We start from the raw sequence: 17,248 nt of genomic DNA on the forward strand, positions 1-17,248 counted from the left end.
GAGCTCCTGGAGCGCCACGTTTTTCAGGACTGGCCTAAACCGAAATAACTGGTTCTAGTTTAGGGTTTGGTGAGGATAGATCTGTGATGCGTTCACCAGGACTCTGGGTCCAGGACTCTGGGTCCAGGACTCTGGGTCCAGGACTCTGGGTCCAGGACTCTGGTCCCAGGACTCTGGTCCCAGGACTCTGGTCCAGGACTCTGGGTCCAGGAGTCTGGGTCCAGGAGTCTGGGTCCAGGACTCTGGTCCCAGGACTCTGGGTCCAGGACTCGGGTCCAGGACTCTGGGTCCAGGACTCTGGTCCAGGACTCTGGTCCAGGACTCTGGGTCCAGGAGTCTGGGTCCAGGACTCTGGTCCCAGGACTCTGGTCCCAGGACTCTGGTCCAGGACTCTGGGTCCAGGACTCTGGTCCAGGACTCTGGTCCTGAATGGACGCCTCAGATGTCACACAGAAAGCTCAGTGAGCTTCTCTCTGAGCTCACACACATCAGGAATGTCTCAACCAGCTGAGAATCTCAGCAGGTTTCAACTCAACTTCTGACTGACTCAGAGAGATTAAACCGGCTCTCTGAGAGCTGCTGCTCGGCCTCTCCGTTCATCACATGACCCGAGCACACAGTCTCCCTAACCGGGAGAACCGGGTCCGTACATGCAGCCGGTGGGAGAACCTGCAGGGCGGAGCGTAACCACCTGACCTCTGATGCCTGACGCCTGACCCCTGACCTCTGACCTCTGACCCCTGACCTCTGACCTCTGAGCAGAAACACGGTCCCACAGAGGAGAAGCTGAATGGAACATCCTGAACAAACTTTATCTCAATCAGAAACTAATCACTAAATCTTCTCCGTGCACGTGTGTGTGAATGTTTCTGTGTGTGTTTGTGTGTGTGTGTGTGTGTTTCCGTGCACGTGTGTGTGAATGTTTCTGTGTGTGTGTGTGTGTGTGTGTGTTTTTCTGTGCACGTGTGTGTGAATGTTTCTGTGTGTGTGTGTGTGTGTGTGTGTGTGTATGTGTGTGTTTCCGTGCACGTGTGTGTCTGTGTGTGTGTGTGTGTGCATGTTTCTGTGCATGTTTCTGTGCATGTGTGTGTGCATGTATCCGTGCATGTTTGTGTGCATGTTTCTGTCTGTGCGTCTGTGTGTGTGTGTGTGTGCATGTTTCTGTGCATGTGTGTGTGTGCATGTTTGTGTGCATGTTTCTGTGCATGTTTGTGTGTGCATGTTTCTGTGCATGTTTTTGTGTGCATGTGTGTGTGCGTGTGCATGTGTGTGTGCATGTTTCTGTGCATGTGTGTGTGTGCATGTTTGTGTGCATGTTTCTGTGCATGTTTGTGTGTGCATGTTTCTGTGCATGTTTTTGTGTGCATGTGTGTGTGCGTGTGCATGTGTGTGTGCATGTTTCTGTGCATGTGTGTGTGCATGTTTCTGTGCATGTGTGTGTGCATGTTTCTGTGCATGTGTGTGTGCATGTTTCTGTGCATGTTTCTGTGCATGTTTTTGTGTGCATGTGTGTGTGTGTGTGCATGTTTTTGTGTGCATGTTTCTGTGCATGTGTGTGTGTGTGTGTGTGCATGTTTCTGTGTGCATGTTTCTGTGCATGTGTGTGCATGTGTGTGTGTGTGTGCATGTTTTTGTGTGCATGTTTCTGTGCATGTGTGTGTGTGTGTGCATGTTTCTGTGCATGTTTCTGTGCATGTGTGTGTGCATGTTTCTGTGCATGTGTGTGTGTGTGTGCATGTTTCTGTGCATGTTTCTGTGCATGTGTGTGTGCATGTTTCTGTGCATGTGTGTGTGCATGTTTCTGTGCATGTGTGTGTGTATGTGTGTGTGTGTGTGTGCATGTTTCTGTGTGTGTGTGCATGTTTCTGTGCATGTTTCTGTGTGTGTGCATGTTTCTGTGCATGTTTCTGTGTGTGTGTGTGTGTGCATGTTTCTGTGTGTGTGTGTGTGCATGTTTCTGTGTGTGTGTGTGTGCATGTTTCTGTGTGTGTGTGTGCATGTGTGTGTGCATGTTTCTGTGCATGTTTCTGTGCATGTTTCTGTGCATGTTTCTGTGCACGTGTGTGTGCATGTTTCTGTGCATGTTTCTGTGCATGTGTGTGTGCATGTTTCTGTGCATGTTTCTGTGCATGTGTGTGTGTATGTGTGTGTGTGTGTGCATGTTTCTGTGTGTGTGTGTGCATGTTTCTGTGTGTGTGTGTGCATGTTTCTGTGCATGTTTCTGTGTGTGTGTGTGCATGTTTTTGTGTGCATGTGTGTGTGTGTGTGCATGTGTGTGTGTGTGCATGTGTGTGTGTGTGCATGTGTGTGTGTGTGTGCATGTTTCTGTGTGTCCTGCTTGCAGAGCTGTTTGCAGGTCACAGCTTGTCTCTCACTCTGAAGCTGCTGAAGGAAAATTCCACAAACTTCTTCTTCCTCTCTGACAGTTAACGGTGGACGCCGCCGTTAACTGTCAGAGAGGCGGGACGAGCGGGACGAGCGGGACGAGCGGGACGAGCGGGACGAGCGGGACGAGCGGGACGAGCGGGACGAGTGGTCCGCCTCCACGCCGTGAATCTGCTGCCGTTCACCTGAAACCAGCAGACCGAGCTCGCTGCATCAGAGCTGCAGCTCAGGACAGCAGCAGGAGGACCGGGGGGGGTTTCAGGGTTTCTGTCACACGTGCACTTTTATCAACGTGCACTGCAGGGATCGCATGAGAAAAGTCAAAAGACCCCAACACTGACTCCAGATTCTGGCACAGAGGTGCAGAAAAGGAGCACCAGTGAGCAGATTATCCCTCAAAGCCTGGAGGCGAAAGGACACGCTGCCACGTGCACGGCAGGTTCTCCTGACCTGAGTAAGGTCTCAGCTCTGCTGATGCTCCTCAGATTTCTGAGGCCGGCTGAGAGGCTGAGGAACAGGATGAGGGAGAGATTTAGGTTGAAAAAGAAGCCCGAGTAGGTCCCCGTCCTGAGGGAAATGGAAATAATGACAGCTTTGGACAGACAGAAGCATCATAAATGAGAAATGGGACGAAAGTCGTTCCCTGAACTATGATGCAGATATGTTTTTAAACATGTTTAAAGCTCGGGTTCGTCCCCCCTGCCTCACATGCTGCAGCCCAGCAGCCAGTTTAATCCTGCCAACACTTTCTGAGCTCCATTATTGACATTCTTCACATTCCAGCTCTGAAAATCCTACGAGCTGCATGTGAAGGCTGCTCGCTGTCAGTGTGAGAAAGCCACCGAACACGGTTCCCCCACCGTCCCCGATAAGACCGCCTGCAGTCCACCTGCTGCAATGAGTCCCGTACAGCCTGATGCTGTAACAGCATGAATAAGCATCCCAGAGCACCTTCAGCTCAATGTGTCAAACACTTTGGGACTTCTGAACAGCTAAAGGTATTTATTCATGTGGGATGGAACTACAACACGGCACAAAGAGACGCTATGAACCCAAAAAGAGACCGAAAAACAAGCAAAAGATAAGAAAGAGATGACGACAAACGCCTGAAATCACCCAGAAAAGGAAGCCCAGGTGTCACGATGGGTGGGTGCGATGCGTAGAAGGACACGGATGCGGACTACAAAGGTGAAAGCAAACCGATTTATTTTCAAAAACAAGGTTAACATAAAGATCTGACAAAGTGCAACCTGGAAACTAAATACTGAGGAGGGTGATTGTTGAGAGGGTGCAGCTAATGACCTGAACATGGGAAGTGAGGGAAAAACAATGGCAAAACTAAACTAAACATGAACTTAAAACTAAGACGTGAGATAAACTAACACATGATAAAACTCAAAAGAACTAAAGACACGGGGGAAAACCCTCTGGACATGACACCAGGCAGAGGAAAAGACCCCGAAATCTGTACGAATAAAAGACTGTCAGGACATAAACTGACACACAGGCTGTGTTCGAAACCGCATTCTGCATACTGCATACTGCACACTGCACACTGCATACTGCATACTGCATACTACATACTGTATACTGCATACTGATCGATCAGACAGGATGCAGAGCGTTTACCCACAACGCATTTCGAGCCGAAGCTGATTTCCCTTAAGCTCTAAACTCTGTAAACTTTAGCAACATTTGAAACATTTTCAGGTGAGAAAGTAGTCGTTTAGATCCCCAACGTGTTGAAAACCTGACAAAATACCGGCTATTTACAATTTTGTTCCCACGAATTCGGCGCTACTAAAGCTAGCCGCAGTGAGCAACGCACTTCTGGTTTTTTTCACAAAATAAAATACCCGTTGCCTTTTATCATAGGGAAAGCCATTACCATACAATTGGTGCTTTTGTTTTGAAAACAGGAAGTGAACCTACCCTCGTTGTAGCTAGCTTGAAACTGCCGTTTTGACAGGAAATGACGATCGGCGACGTTACGTTACGTTGCATCTTGGGTAGTTTGAGTATGAGTAGTAACCTCATGATGCATACCCAACATTTCAGAGAATCTAGTATGCATCCGGGGACTTCTCTCTTACTCAAACTCGCATACTAACTCAGAAAGTTAGTAGGAGTAGTAGGAGAAGTATGCGGTTTCGAACACAGCAACAGTAACAATGTGTCTCCACGTGTGATGGGACCACAGGTTCCAGCCTCGGCTGAACGCTCTGCCTTCTCTGAGCTGCCGGCCAATCAAAAGGCCAGAAAGAATCGGGGCGAACCGCAGATCTCAGATCAGCTGCTGAGCCTTTTGAATCCAGCTGATTGTTGGTCCTGCTCGTTATGCTAATGCCGTTGCTACGGTTACGACGGAACTCCAACTTTTCTTTTTTGTTTGTTTCTTTGAGCGGAGTTTGAGTGAAAGCAGCCACACACACACACACACACACACACACACACACACACACACACACACACATACACACACACATGCAGCCAAGGTCTCTGCAGAAAGTCAAACTCAGTGGGAACAAGGCCGACGCACACTCCCACATCAGAGCCTTGGATGTCTGAGCTCCGGGCTGCGACCCCCCCGCTGTGCAGCCACAACAGCCGGCGCTGCTGCAGCTGAAGCTCAGCTTCAACAACACCGCCAACGTCCTGCTCACTCATGACCAACAAAGGCTGCTGCCATTAAAGACGGTAACTCCTGCATACCAATCAAAGAGCCAAGGTTTTTACCATGAAGCGCTCAAAGCTGACCCACTGACTGTCTAAAGCTGTTTTCACACTGCGACCCGCTACCTTAGCGGGTCCAGATTGCCACTTCGTCCCGCGTCGAGCAATGTTAACACTTGGCGTGTTAGGTGACCCGTGTCGCCTGAAGCCGAGTTCAGGGGGCGTGGCCTAGTGGCAGAGCGTCACACGAAACACATAAAATGCTGGGCGTGTACAATGATGTAGGCACAAGCCATGCGTCGGAGTTAGGGTTAAATACACCCGTCTGCATCAAATTTTTCAAACAAACGATGGCGGGACACCTTGAGAACTCGTTTTTGTTGCTGGCTGTTTGTTCAGCCACGCAAGTGTATATGCAGTTCATGGAGATGCTATTTTACGGGGTGTGGATGGTCACAATGTGGGATGCCGCTGAAGAACATATGCGGAGAATACAAGAGCACTATAATGTCCAAGTTGAGGACATCCATCGACAATTTGAAGCAGAAGAACGCGAACAACGTCGACGCAATCGACAAAGACGTTTAGCTGTTTAGCTCATGCTGTCTGTGAGCTGTCCATTCTGTCTTTTAAACTCCTCACGCCACGCCCACGTCCGACCCGCGTCAACTGCTTTCACATCAAATTCGGCTCGGCAAAAAGACTAGGGTCCGATGTGGGTCGAATGGCGAATCGAGTTGACGCGCCAGCCCGGATCGTCAGTGTGAAAGAAACAGCGGACACACTAAATTTGCGAATTAAACGTGGGTTCTTCCTCAGTGTGGAAGGGGCTTAAGACTGAACGGCACCCTTTTAAAGCCTTGGCCCTGTTTTAGGACCACTGGCTTTACCACTACAGTTTCCCTAGGTTTGTTCATCTTCCAAGGACCACTGGAAGCTCCTTCTGAACCTCAGCAAACGCCCTCTGTACCTCTGCAGGATACCCAAAGGATGGCCAACCCCTGAAACATCTCTGGGACCTCTGTCTCTTTTCATTTCTGCCTGATCTAACCTACCAAGGTCATCATATTCCCATCATCATAGACTCCAAAAGGAGCTCCATAACCTCCTGAAATTCATCTGGAACTTCCTTCAGTACTTCTACAACCTCCTCAAATGACACTAAGAATCAGAATAACAGATATTCACCAGCTTTTCCAGGGATCTGTGCCACCCTTTCAAAGACTTCCCGACCTTCTGAGGACCCCACGGCGCACCACTGGCAGCAGAAATGAAATCATTTCCACTGGAACACCTCGTTATTCAACATTTCTTATGAAACAGTAGAAATGAAATCATTCCCACTGGAACACCTCGTTATTCAACATTTCTTATAAAACAGCAGAACTGGAGGGCAGACGGAGTCCTCGACCCTGACCTGCAGCCTCTGACTGTCAGAGCTGAGCAGAGGAACAACACAGCCATTCAGAACAAGTCACACAAACACACTCAGGAATAATACACATTCTCCTCATAATCAAATAGATTCCATGACAAAGAGTAAGTGCAGTCAGCTGTTTTCACTTGGAACAAACAGACAGATACCAGTCTGGGCAGTTCCCAGAATGCCTTGCAGCGCTGCTTTATTCCAACCAACCAGAGGCTGCAAAAGAATGAGCGAATTCAGTCTGAAACCGGCCAAACTCCTGGAGTTAAATCTGTCTGTTAATCTGTTTGTTAAGTTCCTCTGACGGGGGAAAGAGAGGAAACAGAGGTGTTGAGATATCTGGGGCAGATGTAGGACAACCAGAGACGAAAGGTTCGACTCAGAGAACACGACCAGAGCCCGAGTCCCAAGTCTTAGCTTTCAAGTCTCAAGTAAGTCATTTTTTCTTGGGCAAGTCAAAGTCAAAGTCACCTTATTTTTGCAGTTTTACCTGCAGAATCTGATCTTAATAAAGTGAAAACACAAAGATATAAGTAACTGTCAGTAAACATCATTGGCCAATGTGTCCAACCTGTCCACCCCGTATCATATCAAGCTAACGTTAGCTAACTACCGGCTAGGCTAACAGGATAATATTAGCTAATTTGACGAGCACTTACTGGTCAGAATGGATCTTCAAATGACGAACAAAGTTGGAAGTTATGCTAGATGCTTAACACTCAAGTCATTCAAGTCATCGTGTCTCAAGTCAAGTCAAGTGCCGAGTCTTTAACTTCCAAGTCCGAGTCGAGTCTCAAGTCTTTTATTTTTTCAAAACAGTGACTTTCAACCCAGTCATCTCGGGTCTGAATCCGATCCGATTCTTAGTCAGATTAAGGTGTGTACATGCACTTAATAACTCAGTCTGATTGTAATTTAGCCAATAATCCGATCCGATCCCATTCTTAGTCAGATTAAGGTGTCTACATGCACTTAATAACTCAGTCTGATTGTCATTTAGCCAATAATCCGATCCGATCCCATTCTTAGTCAGATTAAGGTGTGTACATGCACTTAATAACTCAGTCTGATTGTAATTTAGCCAATAATCCGATCCGGTCCCATTCTTAGTCAGATTAAGGTGTCTACATGCACTTAATAACTCAGTCTGATTGTAATTTAGCCAATAATCCGATCCTTTCAGTGCCATGTGACCCCACTTTCTGATGCAGAATGGAAGCATGATCTGTTTAACCCTAAAACCTAATCCCTGATAGGGATGTTGTTGCTGATCATTGACATATCCCAGACCATAATTATCCCCGCTCAACAATTCCATTTTGCATTCTATTTATTGAAAATATAGCAGTTTTTTTTTTCACAGAAATCAGCGTTTACATCATATAAAACAGTATTTAAAGGGGTTCATTTTTTTAAAATAATTGAAAACTTGGTAGTTATGATCAGAACTGAAGTGGAATAAAAGATTTATGGGGAAAAAAGCAGAAAAAAATATTAACATGATGTTTTTAGGTCGTTTTAAAAGGGGACAAAAATGTCCCCTTTTCAGAAATGAAGTGTTTTAAATCCGGTATGAGGGTTAAAGGAGCCAACAGAGATGCTTTTAAATCAAACTTCCCTGAATGATCCACATCTGCTCTGATGGTCGCAGACTTTCTGAATGTGGGCAGAAGTTTAATCAGCAGAAATCTGTTCAGATGGGAGTAAAAATACTTCATTCTTGGCTTTTGGGCTCCAGGAGAAACATTGAATTCTCGCTCTGTTAGCATGAAGGTCTGACTGTGGCCCCCTCCCAGAGCACTGCTGGGTTCACAGAGCCGGGACAATGAGCTGCCTCTTCAGTGCTGGGTCTGCAGCCTCAGCTTAGTAAAGCCCAGCCGGCTAAATGTATCCCCCACTGGGTTTTCACTCGTCTGATTGTGTCCGTCTCGCTGCAGCGAATGATCTGGATTTCAGATCCGTCGCCTTTAAAAACAACTTTCTGCTCACGTGCACGTGTGCACGTCTCGCTGCCACGATGTTAGTCTCTTTGCTTTCGTCTCCATGAATCAGGAGCCTCAATAATGTCCCTGTTTGAGTTCCCTCCGTGCTGCATGGGCGTCAACTGGATACGGCAGCTGCCACACCTCGGCTCCAGGGGAAAATGTAAATGTTCGTTTTTCTTTTTAAAAAAAATGAATTTATGTAATTACTCTGTGTCAATTTGTATTGATTATTCTATTATTTAATACATACATCTATGCACTGAAAGAGATTGTAGAGGCATATAGGAGTCAGGGCTCTACTATAATTTTAGGATTTATTGATGCCTCTAGAGCTTTTGATCGTGTCAATCATTTTAAACTGTTCAATAAACTTAAGCAAAGGGGAGTCCCCAGTAGTCTGGTACGAATCTTAGCCTATTGGTACTCCAACCAAAGTGTGCGGGTGAAATGGGGTAACATCCAGTCTACACCTTTCAATGTCAGCAACGGGGTAAGGCAGGGGGGGATTTTATCTCCTGCCTTATTCAACGCTTATATGGATGACCTGTCAAGACATTTGGGGACATGTCAAACAGGTTGTATGGTTGGTGATATGATGATTAATCATTTCTTATATGCCGATGACCTTACTATTCTATCTCCTAGTAGTAGTGGGTTCCAACAGCTCCTCAATATCTGTTCTGACTATGGGTTAGAGTTTGATATTAAATATAATGCTCAAAAGAGTGTGGTAATGATCTGTAGAACCAAGGATGATCTGAAAATTAAGTTCCCTCCTTTCTATTTATCTGGAGAAGAGCTGGGAGTGGCTAATGTCACAAAATACCTGGGGCACATCCTAACTGATACGCTGGAGGATGACGCTGACATGAGCAGACAGAGGAGAGTGCTATATGTCCAAGCTAACATGCTGGTTAGAAAATTCCATCACTGCACTACAGATGTTAAAGTTAACCTGTTTGGAACTTACTGTTCCCCTCTTTATACAGCTCCACTCTGGGTTAGATACAAGGAGAGTCTGCTGAAACTGAAGGTAGCTTATAATGACTGTCTCAGGATTCTCCTAAAGAAACCAAGGAGTACTAGAGCAAGTGGTTTATTCTGCAATCTAGGTCTTACTACTTTCGTGGCACTGCTGAGAAATCTTACTTTTAAGTTCATGAGCAGGCTTGACCGTGCAACAAATGAGCTTATTGCACAATTAGCTGATCCTAGTCGTAGCTCTGTAAGGTACATGTCTATGATCTGGGAACACTGGTATGAGTGCCTTCATTAGCTCCCCTTTTATAGTATATGTATATATGAATGTGTAATGTATTGTATTAATGATGTATGTACTGTAATGTTTCCACTGTGGGCCTTGAGCCTGTAACAAAGTTTATATACATATAAATGAACTACAAATGAAATTCTGAACAACATAATCAATTTATCTAAGTATCATCTTCCCCAACACTTGTATCCCCTTTTGAAATGTATCTCCAAGCCCCCCCCCCCCCCCCCTCCCACGAGATGACGGAGCCTGGAGGTCAAAGCTGACGTTATTAGCGGGATTTGTTGTTTGCTAATTAATGTAAAATATGAAAAGGAAGCAGGAAACTTTAGATTTATTTATCACCAAAGAAAGGGTGATGATGGGTCCAATGTTGCCCCAGCGGCAGAGGAAGGAGGACCAGGTAGTGAAGGCGGGATTCAGGCTGTTAGCCGCTAATGCTAATGCTAATGCTAACAGGGAGACGGAGACGAGTCCATTGTTATGTTAGCGGCTATGTGAGTGAGACTGCATTTGCACACAGATAAGCTACACAGCAGACTTTTGTGGTGATTATTGTATATTGATTGATTGATACTGTAGTCATGTGACTGTAGTGACCTTAGCTTAGCTTAGCTTTGGCTGAATTGACGCCGCTGCCGTGCTGCAGCGATGCGAGGGTTTATGCCTAAAAGCTGTTTTAGGCACAACAAAGGCGCCGATGGGCCACAGCTGCGACCATTCTTTGTTAAAATGTCATTTTCATATAATTTATTTGGGTTTTGGGTTATTTTTTTGTAATTTCAAGTTGAAGAGCAATGATTAAAGAGGGCAAAAAGATGGAAATATCCTTTTTTTTTTTAGGTAGGCCCCAGCTTTTAGGCCCACTGGAGCAGAAAAAGCACGTTTAGTTTCATTAAAACGCTGTGATCCAAACATCCTGTGAAATCAGGCAGAAGTAGGAACCATGCTGGGGAGTTCTCCAGTTAGAATGAGATGAGGTCAGCAAACTAAATGCTCTGTGAGCGACCCCACCCACAGCCTGAACTCCTCCTCTGCGAGTTAACGCTCCCCCCGGGACCTTTCCTGACTGCTTTATCACTTAGCCGTCAGAGTCTGAAGACATAAGAGCCGCGGAGGACCATCACAGGAAGAACTGGAGTCCTAAGAGGAGTCGTTGGAGGTTTGGTCAGGCTGCAGGGAAGAGGCCTTCCTGCCCGGCAGCAGCAGCCGTTTAAAGGCCGTTTAAAGGCTGTTTAAAGAACATTTAAAGACCGTTTAAAGAACATTTAAAGGCCGTTTAAAGAACATTTAAAGGCCGTTTAAAGGCTGTTTAAAGAACATTTAAAGACCGTTTAAAGAACATTTAAAGGCCGTTTAAAGAACATTTAAAGGCCGTTTAAAGGCCGTTTAAAGGCTGTTTAAAGGCCGTTTAAAGGCCGTTTAAAGGCTGTTTAAAGACCATTTAAAGACCATTTAAAGGCCGTTTAAAGAACATTTAAAGGCCGTTTAAAGGCTGTTTAAAGGCCGTTTAAAGACCGTTTAAAGGCCGTTTAAAGGCTGTTTAAAGACCATTTAAAGGCCGTTTAAAGGCCGTTTAAAGGCTGTTTAAAGGCCGTTTAAAGACCGTTTAAAGGCTGTTTAAAGACCATTTAAAGACCATTTAAAGGCCGTTTAAAGAACATTTAAAGGCCGTTTAAAGGCTGTTTAAAGGCCGTTTAAAGACCGTTTAAAGGCCGTTTAAAGGCTGTTTAAAGACCATTTAAAGACCATTTAAAGGCCGTTTAAAGAACATTTAAAGACCGTTTAAAGGCTGTTTAAAGAACATTTAAAGGCCCTTTAAAGGCCGTTTAAAGACCATTTAAAGACCATTTAAAGGCAGTTTAAAGACCATTTCAAGACCATTTAAATGAATTTTAAAGAGCTTTTAAAGACCATTTAAAGGTCGTTTAAAGTTCATTTAAAGGCCATTTAAAGACCATTTAAAGACCATTTAAAGGCCGTTTAAAGACCTTTTAAAGACCATTTAAAGGCTGTTTAAAGACCTTTTAAAGACCATTTAAAGACCATTTAAAGGCCGTTTAAAGACCTTTTAAAGACCATTTAAAGGCTGTTTAAAGACCGTTTAAAGACCATTTAAAGACCATTTAAAGGCCGTTTAAAGACCTTTTAAAGACCATTTAAAGGCCGTTTAAAGACCTTTTAAAGACCATTTAAAGGCTGTTTAAAGACCGTTTAAAGACCATTTAAAGACCATTTAAAGGCCGTTTAAAGACCTTTGTTCCAGTGAGGGGAACCTGAAGCATGGCAGCTGAAATAAAAGAGCTGCACCATGGTTCTGTAGGTCCATGCAAAGGATAAAAAACACGCTGCGCAGGAACAGACAGATGCTATGACAAATGGCTTGAGAAATCCCAGCTATACTTGAACATATCGAAGACTGTTTGTTTGTACTTATCAAAAAGAGCCAAAGTGATCCCAACGTCTAAAAACAACTGAGGCGGTACAAGAGTTTGAATACTCAGGAACCACAACTTCTGTTCAAACGACAGATAAAAAACATTGTGAATGAAATGAAGTCCAACTTTAGGTTTATTAGGAACCATCTAACTGTCGATGATCACGTCCTATAGTTTAATAAGTTGGGCATCGGCCTGTAAAACGACACTAAAACCGATGAAACAGTTCATAAACGAGCTCTGAAAGTACGAGATAAGAGAACAAAAACGTGTCAGATACTGAAACAACACGAGCGCTTAAACTGGGTCGACACAGTTAAACACACTGATGCTATCTAACATGGCAAAGCTCCTCCTCCATGAGAAGAATTAGTGACAAAAAACTCAAACAGATCAACAAGAGCAGCTCCAGAGGTTTTAGTTCCTTTCAGAAAGAAGAATCCTTCACTCAAACCAGGTTTTCTGTTCCTGCTTCTCACACCTGGAATTCAACACGTGACCTCTGACCTCTGAACATCCTAAAGCTCGGCCACTGGAGGAACAATCCTGCCTAAACATGTATATGTGCAACAGTGGCGGCTGCTGACTTTTAAAACAGGGGAAGCCCATATTACGCTTGGCTAAAAGCACGTCAACTACATTTGGTGTTGCTAACTGCTTAGCTGCGAGCATAGCCGCCATTGTGACAAAACTACTAGCGAACACGACAAACAAATCCACAACAGGAATATGATTGACAAAACTTCTAAACAACAAGGATGTGTTTCTTATTTACAGTGTAATATTTACAAAAGTGTATGTGTGTGAGGATGGAAATGGAAACGATGGGAAATGAGTGAAACTCCGACAGCACTTTCACAGACAACCAGACTGAAGTTCCAGCGTGCTTCTCCCCGCTTAAAAGTTCGGCTGCCACAGAATCTCTCATGATGGACACACACTAACTCCAATCATCACGACACAGCCCCTCATAGACACGCCCACGTCTAATCTACCCCCAGAGACGCCGGGCTTCCGGAAGTGATGAGTTTTTGTCGATTTAGCCAATGATGACCTAGAATTGTAGAAAAAACTTGACTCTCCCACCCCCTCCTGAAGCCGGGCAGCCCTCGGCTCGGAAGCCTGGCTGTTAGTGGCGGCTTCATAACGTGATTTCCTCAGTGAACAAATCACTTCATTAAGCTACAGGACAACATGTTGTAGTTATGGGAGTAAATGCAGTATTGGGCATATCTTGTGTTTTGTGAATAACTGTTTTATCGTCAATTTAACATTGAAGATGGAGCAGTTTGGCCAGAGAATGGGAGAGGCTGCCCGGCTTCCCCTGTTGTCTCTGAATAGCCACGGCTGCTGTGCTTCATGATCCACTAAACTCTTCATTGTTCTTGCTTTTCTGTTTTATTTTCTGTCCTATTGGGTTCTCTGTAATTATTCCCTCTGTGCACACTGGCCATGAAGGCTGTTGCTTTATTGATTTTACTATCCTGTGTTGTTGACATCAATCTGCCGAAGGGACTAAAGATGGAAAGTAGCCGTTGGCTATAATCTTGCATATTTACATGTAAAAATAAAATGTTTAAATAAATAAACTCAAACTCAAACTCAAGGGTTCTGTTCTGTCTGAAGCTGCAGATCAGAACAGGCTGCAGGACTTCACCTGCAACAGCTTTCAGAACCACAGCCACGTCTGCGCTGCAACCGCTCTGTTTGAGTTAAAAACCATAAAAACCACGAAACCAAGATTCTGTTTGAGATAAAAACCATAAAAACCACGAAACCAAGATTCTGTTTGAGATAAAAACCATAAAAACCACGAAACCAAGATTCTGTTTGAGATAAAAACCATAAAAACCACGAAACCAAGATTCTGTTTGAGATAAAAACCATAAAAACCACGAAACCAAGATTCTGTTTGAGATAAAAACCATAAAAACCACGAAACCAAGATTCTGTTTGAGATAAAAACCATAAAAACCACGAAACCAAGATTCTGTTTGAGTTAAAAACCATAAAAACCACGAAACCAAGATTCTGTTTGAGATAAAAACCATAAAAACCACGAAACCAAGATTCTGTTTGAGTTAAAAACCATAAAAACCACGAAACCAAGATTCTGTTTGAGATAAAAACCATAAAAACCACGAAACCAAGATTCTGTTTGAGATAAAAACCATAAAAACCACGAAACCAAGATTCTGTTTGAGTTAAAAACCATAAAAACCACGAAACCAAGATTCTGTTTGAGTTAAAAACCATAAAAACCATGAAACCAAGATTCTGTTTGAGTTAAAAACCATAAAAACCACGAAACCAAGATTCTGTTTGAGTTAAAAACCATAAAACCAAGATTCTGTTTGAGTTAAAAACCATAAAAACCATGAAACCAAGATTCTGTTTCAGATAAAAACCATAAAAACCATGAAACCAAGATTCTGTTTGAGTTAAAAACCATAAAAACCACGAAACCAAGATTCTGTTTGAGTTAAAAACCATAAAAACCATGAAACCAAGATTCTGTTTGAGTTAAAAACCATAAAAACCACGAAACCAAGATTCTGTTTGAGTTAAAAACCATAAAAACCATGAAACCAAGATTCTGTTTGAGATAAAAACCATAAAAACCACGAAACCAAGATTCTGTTTGAGATAAAAACCACGAAACCAAGATTCTGTTTGAGTTAAAAACTATAAAAACCATGAAACCAAGATTCTGTTTGAGATAAAAACTATAAAAACCATGAAACCAAGATTCTGTTTGAGATAAAAACCATAAAAACCACGAAACCAAGATTCTGTTTGAGATAAAAACCATAAAAACCACGAAACCAAGATTCTGTTTGAGATAAAAACCATAAAAACCACGAAACCAAGATTCTGTTTGAGTTAAAAACCATAAAAACCATAAAAACCAAGATTCTGTTTGGGATAAAAACCATAAAAACCATGAAACCAAGATTCTGTTTGAGATAAAAACCATAAAAACCATGAAACCAAGATTCTGTTTGAGATAAAAACCATGAAACCAAGATTCTGTTTGAGTTAAAAACCATAAAAACCATGAAACCAAGATTCTGTTTGAGTTAAAAACCATAAAAACCATGAAACCAAGATTCTGTCGGTTCTGTTTGATTGGATCTGATGTCTCAGCATCAGTGAGAGTCCATCAGTCATTAAACCTGCAGCTTCTCCCTCTCTGCAGATCGCTGAAGACTAAACAAAGTTTGCACCTCAGACCTTCACATTCACTGAATTAGTGATTCCTCTGCCGCCCCCAGCTTCCTCTGAGGAGTCTGACAACAAGCCCGGGACGCGCAGGTGTTGCAGATCTGGCTCAGACAGCAGGCCAGCGAGCTTTAAAGGTTTAAACCAGCCCGACTCCTTCCTTTCTGCTCTGACAGCAGCTGATCCAGGAGTTACAACACCTGAGAACCCAGCTGAGAACCCAGCTGAGAACCCACCTGAGAACCCAGCTGAGAACCCAGCTGAGAACCCAGCTGAGAACCCACCTGAAAACCCACCTGAGAACCCAGCTGAGAACCCAGCTGAGAACCCAGCTGAGAACCCACCTGAAAACCCACCTGAGAACCCAGCTGAGAACCCAGCTGAGAACCCAGCTGAGAACCCACCTGAAAACCCACCTGAGAACCCAGCTGAGAACCCAGCTGAGAACCCAGCTGAGACCCCACCTGAGAACCCAGCTGAGAACCCAGCTGAGAACCCAGCTGAGAACCCAGCTGAGACCCCACCTGAGAACCCAGCTGAGAACCCAGCTGAGAACCCAGCTGAGAACCCAGCTGAGACCCCACCTGAGAACCCACCTGAGAACCCAGCTGAGAACCCAGCTGAGACCCCAGCTGAGACCCCAGCTGAGACCCCACCTGAGAACCCACCTGAGAACCCAGCTGAGAACCCACCTGAGACCCCACCTGAGAACCCAGCTGAGACCCCACCTGAGAACCCAGCTGAGACCCCAGCTGAGAACCCAGCTGAGACCCCACCTGAGAACCCACCTGAGAACCCAGCTGAGACCCCACCTGAGAACCCAGCTGAGAACCCACCTGAGAACCCAGCTGAGACCCCAGCTGAGACCCCACCTGAGAACCCACCTGAGAACCCAGCTGAGACCCCACCTGAGAACCCACCTGAGAACCCAGCTGAGACCCCAGGTGTCATCTGCACAGCTAAACAGAACTGTTACTCATTTATAAGGCTTTGCTTTGCTTTGCTTTGCTTTAACAGCGACGGTCAGATCCCAAAGTTAACTTCATAACTTTATATAATGCATAAACCTTTAATCTTTAATAATAATCCACCTTCCGTTTGTTTAAAGTCCTCCAGGAGTCTCCCTGTGTCAGACCCTCAGCCTGAGCCCTGAATAACTCTGAATAAATCTCCCAAAGAGGAACAAATCTGAGAAATCTGACCTATAATTCACGTGGGAGTGCTGCGCGCACCTGAAACAAGCCGCAGAACCACCCGGAAGTTCACTTTTTAAGCGCTGAGAAAGTTAAAAGTGTCCGTGTGTCAGCAGCTCGGCTCCCCCCCGCCCTCCCTCCCTCCCTCCCTCCCTCCGGAGCTCTCACCCCGGGCGCACTCACCTCTCCGGCCGGGACCTGCGCAGCAGCGGCGGCCGAGCAGCAGCAGCAGCAGCGGCGGCAGCAGCGCGGCTCCTCCGGGCACACACTTCATGCTGACGGCCGCTGTGCCTGAATTCTTCCAGGTGACTGTGGAGGTGTTTGCGGGCAGAAGGTTCCTCCGTGAGCCGCAGAGCTCCGGATGTGTGCCTGCTCTGAGGCTGTGTGACGGGTCTGAGCGCATTCAGGTCCGGGCTGCTCCACACCTCCTCCTCCTCCTCCTCCTCCTTTATTAACGTGACGTGGGAAGCATTTAGTGAGCAGGCAGAACAAAGAAATTAACCAGGTTTTTAGACTAAATAAAGCAGAACATTGATTCTTCTGTTTTTCATTTTAAACGCATAAATTCAGCCTGATCAATAAACTGATTGAACGGATCTCTTTAAGTCACTTTCCCTCTCTGCTTCTGTCCTTCATGCATCAGTGAAAACACT

The 17,248-nt window shown here is 44.9% G+C and overlaps 1 protein-coding gene across 3 annotated transcripts in view; it reads right to left on the reverse strand.

Moving 5' to 3' along the window:
- The window catches only part of LOC142370423 (melanoma receptor tyrosine-protein kinase-like), a 70,989-nt gene extending 54,000 nt beyond the window's left edge, over positions 1–16,989 (reverse strand). For all 3 annotated transcript variants that reach the window (XR_012767858.1, XR_012767857.1, XM_075452993.1), the window contains exon 1: positions 16,779–16,989. Coding sequence is in view for 1 of the 3 variants with exons in the window: in XM_075452993.1 (XP_075309108.1) it covers positions 16,779–16,869 (91 nt within the window). In the remaining 2 variants the exon portion in view is untranslated. The remainder of the gene's footprint in view (positions 1–16,778) is intronic.
- Positions 16,990–17,248: the final 259 nt, after the last annotated feature.

The sequence above is a fragment of the Odontesthes bonariensis genome, chromosome 20 (genome assembly GCF_027942865.1).
Source record: "Odontesthes bonariensis isolate fOdoBon6 chromosome 20, fOdoBon6.hap1, whole genome shotgun sequence".
In the NCBI taxonomy this organism is placed as follows: Eukaryota; Metazoa; Chordata; class Actinopteri; order Atheriniformes; family Atherinopsidae; genus Odontesthes; species Odontesthes bonariensis.